This window comes from Theropithecus gelada, chromosome 1 (genome assembly GCF_003255815.1).
Source record: "Theropithecus gelada isolate Dixy chromosome 1, Tgel_1.0, whole genome shotgun sequence".
Lineage (NCBI taxonomy): Eukaryota > Metazoa > Chordata > Mammalia > Primates > Cercopithecidae > Theropithecus > Theropithecus gelada.
This window is the reverse complement of record NC_037668.1, coordinates 49,113,140-49,120,639: the sequence shown is the minus strand read 5'-3', so window position 1 is coordinate 49,120,639 and position 7,500 is coordinate 49,113,140. Positions and strand designations below refer to the sequence as shown.

The 7,500-nt window shown below is 59.8% G+C and overlaps 1 protein-coding gene across 3 annotated transcripts in view; it reads left to right on the top strand.

Moving 5' to 3' along the window:
- RAP1GAP (RAP1 GTPase activating protein) overlaps positions 1-6,911 on the top strand; it is a 74,473-nt gene extending 67,562 nt beyond the window's left edge. For all 3 annotated transcript variants that reach the window (XM_025388745.1, XM_025388737.1, XM_025388731.1), the window contains 6 exons: positions 961-1,074; positions 3,190-3,313; positions 4,636-4,738; positions 5,077-5,180; positions 5,403-5,445; positions 5,868-6,911. In XM_025388745.1, the coding sequence (XP_025244530.1) occupies positions 961-1,074; positions 3,190-3,313; positions 4,636-4,738; positions 5,077-5,180; positions 5,403-5,411 (454 nt within the window). In that variant the 3' untranslated portion in view covers positions 5,412-5,445; positions 5,868-6,911. The remainder of the gene's footprint in view (positions 1-960; positions 1,075-3,189; positions 3,314-4,635; positions 4,739-5,076; positions 5,181-5,402; positions 5,446-5,867) is intronic.
- The last annotated feature ends 589 nt before the right edge of the window (positions 6,912-7,500 follow it).

Below are 7,500 nucleotides of genomic sequence, written 5' to 3'. Positions count from 1 at the left end.
TTCGGTGGCAAAGCAGAGCAGGCAGAAGGGAGTGCCCGCCCCTCTGCCTCTCTGTCCCCACTAGTGACAGCTGTGTGGTCAAGTCTCTGCTGTGTGTCGGGCACCAGGGCCAGCACGTCACCTAACGTGCCACATGCAGATCAAGAAGCCGTAGGTCAGAGGGGTCAAGGGGCTTGCCCAGGTCACACAGCCAGTGATGGGCAGAGCTGGGATCTGAGCCCTGATCTGTCTAGGGCCAGCACCCATGCTCTTCCCACGGCCCCAGCACATGTGGGAGGGCCTAGTGCTGATGTTTGGGGTGGCCACAGATGGGCCTGGGGGTGAGCGAGTGTGGGCAGCATGAGGGCAGTGAGCCCAGACCAGCAGCAGGGCTGCCCCCGGAATTCCGAGGCTAGCTCCTGGGTGTGAGTACTGCCTCCGTAGTACTAACCACGTGTGACCTTGGGTGAGTCACTGAGCTCCTCTGAGCCTTACTGTCCCAACCTGGAAAAGGGACAAGAACACAACCCATGGCATGGGGCTGCTGTGGGGACCTGGGGCGCTGCATGTGAGGCCAGGGCCAGGCCCCCTGAGAGGGCTCCAGGAGGGGAGCGGGCATTGTCCTTGCTGCTGCCAGAGCTCCACGTGCTGCGAGTCCTGGGTTCAGGTCTTGGCACTGCCACGTCCTAGCTGTGCATCCCTGGGCAGGTTCCTTATCCATAATGGGACAGCTGTACCTGCTCCTGTGGAGAGGACCTGGGAGGAGTCCCATCCCTGTCCCATACAGCCCCGTCAGTGCCAACCCCATCACTGGCCAGGCTCGCCAGGGAGCCCACAAGACTGCTCCAGGGCTGGCCCTGAGGATAGGGGTGTGGGTATGAGGCAGGAGGCACCGTGACCCCCCTCACCGCCTGGGCCTCATGCTACCCCTGATGCCGGGCCCGGAGCTGAATCCCCCTGCTGCCCCCGTGTGCCCCGCAGGGAGAGCCCTCCGGCTGGTCAGAAGACCCCAGACAGCGGGCACGTCTCACAGGAGCCCAAGTCGGAGAACTCATCCACTCAGAGCTCCCCAGAGATGCCCACGACCAAGAACAGGTTGGGGCTCAGGGCACGTGGGGCTTGGGGGCTTGGGAGTGGTGAACCGTCCTTCCCCTCCCCTGCCTGGGCCCGGAACAGCCCAGGAGCCTTGACTCTGCCACAGCAGGGTGTCAGGGGTCCTGGGCATTCTCTGGGGCCCTCCTTTGACATATACCCACCGAACGCTTTGTGCACGCCCAGCCCTGCGCCTGGCTCTGGGGCACAGAGGTGCCCTGCACATAGGTCCCCGCCTCACGGCCGCAGGTCCACCAAAACATGGCCTCATAAGCTGTTTCAGATCATGGTGATAGGAGGAACCCGAAGCAGGGTTGGGGGGGATGAAGAAGGACTGGGGGCAGGGGTGCTTTAGATGGGTCCTCAGGGGAGACACCTCCATGGGGTGACATTTGAATTGGGAATTGAGCCAGCCCTGCTAGGACTGGCATGGCAGAGAGAAGAGCATTCAGGTGAGGAGCTCGGCCAGTGCAGAGGCCTGGGGCACACTCCAGGGACAGAAAGAAGGGTGGCCGGGAGTGGTGACGTATGCCTGGAGTCCACCTACCTGGGAGGCTGAAGCAGGAGGATGGTTTTAGCCCAGGAGTTTGAGGCGGCAGTGAGCTATGATCATGCTTGTGAATAACTACTGCAACTGCATTCCAGCCTGGACATCATAGCAAGACTATCACTTTAAAAAAAAAAAAAAAAGAGTACCTGAGGGGCTGGGCCCAGACAGACATTGTGACACTGTGCTGGATGGTGGCAGGAAGGAGGTTGGAGAGGGGGGCAGACACTGGCTTATAGCTTAGCAGGCTGTAAAAGAGCTTTGTCCTTTTTTTTTCCTCTTCTTTCTTTTTTTTTTTTTTTGAGACAGAGTCTCGCTCTGTTGCCAGGCTGGGGTGCAGTGGCATAATCTCAGCTCACTGCAAGCTCCGCCTCCTGGGTTCTTGCCATTCTCCTGCCTCAGCCTCCTGAGTAGCTGGGACTACGGGCACCCACCACCATGCCCAGCTAATTTTTGTATTTTTAGTAGAGACAGGGTTTCACCGTGTTAGCCAGGATGGTCTCGATCTCCTGACCTTGTGATCCGCCTGCCTTGGCCTCCCAAAGTGCTGGGATTACAGGCATGAGCCACCGCGCCTGGCCTAAGAGCTTTGACTTTTATCCTAAGTGTGACTGGAAGCCTTGGGAGGATTTTAATCATGAGGGTGATGCTTCAAGAAGCTGACCACGGTTGCTCTCTGGAGAAGAGGCTGGAGTGGGGTGGGATGGAAGCAGAGAGGCCAGTGAGGAAGCTGTCCCTGCATTTGGTGTCCGTTGGCTGAGTTGCCTCTGTGTTGGGTTCTGTGGGGATCGAGAGGACTCAGCCCAGGCTAAAGAGCCGAGTAGGCAAACAGAGAGGCAGGAAAGGAGGGCAGGGACAGGGGAGACGCGGTATGCAGGAGCCAGCGTGGGGAGGGTCATTCTCACCTTGGGAGGAGGAATCGGAGAAGGACTCCTGGAGCGGGAGCCCTAGGCTGATTTTTGAAAGGCACATTTGCTTTTCGGGATTTGAGAGGACTGAGACTCCAGGCAGGAGGCGCGGAGGCCCTGAGCATGAAAACCTTGTGGGGTTAAGAGACTAGACTGTGGAGTTGCCTGGACCTCATCCACTGCCCTCCCACCTGTGCTGAGTGACCCTGGGCTGTGTGCCTGCCCCCTCTATGCCTGGCGTCTCCTCATCTGGAAGATGGGTATAATAATCATAGTGATAAGATAATTCGGGTAAAGGCACGTAGAGCAGTGCCCAGCGCAGAGTGGACGTGCAGCCGATGACGTTAGTGTCACTAATCGCTGCTGTTTTTGAACATCAGGCCAAGGACATTGTGCTTTACCTGGGGAAATGGGGAACCAGGAGAGGGTTTTGAGCAGGGGAGGGACATGGTCAGATTTATGGATTAGGAAGGACAGCGGGGGTAGGAGGAGGCTGCAGGGGGAGTCTGGGGGGCTCAGAGGCCCAAGGATCTGTAAGGGGTCCCCAAAGGTGCTTGGCTGCTACAGGCTGGGCCTCCCGGGTTGGGGAGGGCAAGGGAGTGAGGGCCTGGCCCAGGAGGGGCTCGGGGTGGACACCGGCTAATGGGGCGCTGTCTGTGGCAGAGCGGAGACCGCCGCGCAGAGAGCAGAGGCGCTCAAGGACTTCTCCCGCTCCTCATCCAGTGCCAGCAGCTTTGCCAGCGTGGTGGAGGAGACGGAGGGTGTGGACGGAGAGGACACAGGCCTGGTGAGAGGCTCAGGGGGTCGGGGGCTCCACAGGAGCTTGGAAGGGGGCTCTTTGCTGCCTGGAGATGCCCTGAGTAGAACCACGAGCCTGGGCGTGGCTGAGATGTGATCAGGGGACCCGGCCCAAAGGATCAGTGCAGACGAACCCTCCGCTGCTCAGAAGCCTTCCACGGCTCCCCAGCACTGTCCACAGGAAGCTCAGTTTCTGGAGCTCTTGGAGATCTGGTCACTCCCTTCTCTAGTCTCCTCTCTCACCACTTCAGACATTCTGGACTCCCTTGTGGCCCCCCAAGCCTCCCAGGCTCACTGCACCCCTGGCCCTTTGCACGTGTGCCATCTCTTCTGTCTGGAACACTCTTCTGCCGCCGCCTCCTTTCTTTTCTTTTTTTTTTTTTGTTTTTTGTTTTTTGTTTTTTGTTTTTTTTTTTTTTTTTTGAGACGGAGTCTCGCCGTGTCGCCCAGGCTGGAGTGCAGTGGCGCGATCTCGGCTCACTGCAAGCTCCGCCTCCCGGGTTCATGCCATTCTCCCGCCTCAGCCTCCGAGTAGCTGGGACTACAGGCGCCCGCCACCACGCCCGGCTAGTTTTTTGTATTTTTAGTAGAGACGGGGTTTCACCATGTTAGCCAGGATGGTCTCGATCTCCTGACCTCGTGATCCACCCGCCTCGGCCTCCCAAAGTGCTGGGATTACAGGCTTGAGCCACCGCGCCCGGCCGCCTCCTTTCTTTTCGAGGCTGGCTCTGACTCATCCTTCTTGACTGAGTCTCACACACCTCCTTTTGAAAGCCTTCCCTGATTTCCTAGTCTCAGGGTAAGTTAGGAACCCCCTTTGCGTTCTCACAGTCCCTGGGCTTTGCCCGGAACACCCTTTGTCATTCTTCATGCTGCAAACCCTGTTCCTTGCCAGGCACTGCCCCAGATACAACAGGTGCAGCTGGAAACAGTGCCGACCCAGGCCCTGCCCGCTGCAGCACAGAGTCTAGAATTACAATGGTCTCTTCACAGCCTGCCTTGCCTCCCAGATACCAGGCTCCTGAGGGCAGGGCCCATGCCGGATTTATGTCAGTGGCAAGCCCTGGAGAACATCAGTGAATGTTGGTTGAATGAATGAGTGGCAGTGGGTGGTGTGTGCCCGGGTCTTTGCCTGCCCTGACTCTGCCCTCCTGTGATCTCCCTGGGGCAGACATGGCTAGGCCCGTCCTCTTTGCAGGGGGTACGGGTGGGGGATTGTAGAGTGCAGAGAGGGAGAGGGGCTGGGAGGGAGCCCTAGCCAGTGCCAAGGGCATGGGCTAACCTCCCTCCCTCTCTCCACCCTCTCCCCAGGAGAGCGTGTCGTCCTCAGGAACACCTCACAAGCGGGACTCCTTCATCTATAGCACGTGGCTGGAGGACAGTGTCAGCACCACTAGTGGGGGCAGCTCCCCAGGTACCAGGACAGGGCAGCTTCCCCACGAAGCAGGGCTACCCTTGGGGTAGGAGGGGGACAGGGCTGGGCACCAGGTCCCATGCCCCACACAGTCGGTGTGTGATGTGACTGCCCCTGCCTTGGAGGACAGTGGGCAGGTCATTGTCCAGCTTAGGGTGGCTGGGCGGATTGGAGGGCTGGTTTCTTCTGGAAGGGTCTCGGAGGATGATGGGGGATGGCAAGGAAGAAAGTTAAGGGTGGGGTTGGAGTGCACTGGTGCCGACCGCCCACCTGTGCCCCCGTCTCCCTGGTGCCTCCCCGCGGCCAGTGAGGTGGCTCCCTCCTGCCCCCCTCCCCAGGCCCCTCTCGATCACCCCACCCAGACGCCGGCAAGTTGGGGGACCCTGCATGTCCCGAGATCAAGATCCAGCTGGAAGCATCTGAGCAGCACATGCCCCAGCTGGTACGTGCAGCCTCCTGGGGCTGGTGCTGAGGGAGCCGTACCCGGGAGGGGATGAGCTGGCGGGGAGGCTGGGAGCTGAGGCTGGACCAAGAGGTCCCCCCAGGCCAGGAGGGGTGGGGCTCGCCCGGCCTGGACACAGCCAGTGACTTTGCACACCTGTGTCTCCCGCCCCGTTGCCTCTCCCGTCTTGCCGCCTGTCTCACCACCACTGTCTGTCTGCAGGGCTGTTAGCCGGGCCACCCCCTCTGAAGGTGAAGCTGAGCAGGTTAGACCCAGCCCTTCAGCTTGTGTTTGGTGGGAGAGGGTGGGGGTGTGTGGGGGGCTGAGGTGATTCCTCCCTGTTGCTCTGTCACCTCTCTGGGATGGGAGCTATGTGTCTGGGTTTGAGCCCCTGGCACTCAGTTGCTGGGTGACTTGGGCAGGCCACGGCCCCTCCCTGCAACCTCTGCCCTTGCATTGTTGGAGGATTTGATGGGAGTGTGAAAGGGACTTGGCAGTTGCCGGGTGGCAGGAAGTTTCAGGGGTTCCCAATGGGATAGAAAGACCCAGAGCCTGGAATTCCAAGGGTGGGCCCCTCTCCCAGGGTGGGGTTCCCTGAGGCAGGGACTTGGCAGAGTTGGGGCACACTGGTGCCAGCCACCCACCATGCCATGTTTCATGGTGTCTCCATCCCCCATTGCCCTGCAGATGAGGCCACAGAAGCACAAGGGGAAGGTGCCGTGTCAAGCCCAGGCAGACGGGACCTCTGCCCTGAAGACCAACACCAGCCTGTGGGCTGCCCCCTGCCTCCCCACCCTCCCTGTGGTCCACCCATCTGGGCTATCTCTGCAGGGCAGAGCCGTCCAGACCTGGGATCGGGGAAGCTGCTGGCATCGTCCCCACCCCCAGCCTGGGGGTCCGGGCTGGGGCGGGGATTGCTCAGTGGAAGCAGGACTGGGGGCCTGGCTTGGGCCCACCCAGGGCCTCCATCACCCCTGAGCATCCCTCTGGACTCAGAGGGAACAAGGTGGGAGAGAGGAATTGAGACAGTTCCGTGTGGAGAGCTTACCCCCTGGAGGCAGCACGAGGTGGATGTGATGTGTCGGGGAGTGAACACTGGGGTGGGAGCTGGATCCTGGTTTCCGATTTGGGTTCTGCTCTGTGACTCTGGGCAAGTCACTCTCCCTCTCTGGGCGCTTCTGCTACAAATGGACAAGATTATTTCAGAGGTCACTGAAGACTGTGATTATATGCACCTGCCCTAGAAGGTGGGATTTTCTTCCCAGGGACCTCCTGTCACCCTACCCTGCTTCTTGAGGTCCCTGGAACCCCAGGTGGGCTGAGGGGCAGGGAGCTGGCTGTGCCCAGTGTGCCTCCTGGACCCTCCAGTTCTGCCACAGGTCTGCCAATGCCCTGTCCACTGCCTACATGTGACAGACAAGTGACCCCCTCATGGGGGATGGGGACCTACCTGACTCCTCAGCCAGGACCCAGCTTAACCCCTGCCATCCCATGCTGGGCCCTCCAGGCCAAGAGTCTCAGCTGGCCGAGAGTCCAGGCCTTGCCTCCCCCGACCGCCATGGAGGGGGCAGCCAGGCACAGTTGCTGGGAGCCCTTGTGTGTCTGGTCACACTTTTTAGGCACCAAGCCAAAGGCCAGCCTCCCAGCCCCAACACCCATTTTGGAAGCCCCTGTGGCCGTGTGGATGTCGGTAACAGTTGTATAAAATAAATTCTATTTATCGCTATTGTACCCAGAGTTGGGCCTGGCTTTGTGTGAACCGTGGCCAGATTGACCCCAGACAGACGTCCAGGGATGCCAAGGTGGCAAGGAGCAAGCCTATCCCCATCAGAGTTGCTGGGCCTGGGGACACCTCCAAAGCCAAGCCACCAGCTCTGTGAGCACGGCCCGTGGTTTCCTCCCCGGGGTACTGTGCTTCCCTGCACCCTGGGCCCTTCCACACTGCAGGAAGAACATGGCTGTGCTGTCAGGCAGACCTAGGTTTGAGTCCTGGCACCATCTGGGTGGGTGGCATTGAAAAACTTACTAGCGCCGGGCGCGGTGGCTCATGCCTGTAATCCCAGCACTTTGGGAGGCCGAGGCGGGTGGATCACAAGGTCAGGAGATCGAGACCATGGTGAAACCCCGTCTCTACTAAAAATAGAAAAAATTAGCCGGGCGCAGTGGCGGGCGCCTGTAGTCCCAGCTACTCGGGAGGCTGAGGCAGGAGAATGGCCTGAACCCGGGAGGCGGAGCTTGCAGTGAGCCGAGATTGCGCCACTGCACTCCAGCCTGGGCGACAGAGCAAGACTCCGTCTCAAAAAAAAAAAAAAAAATAAAA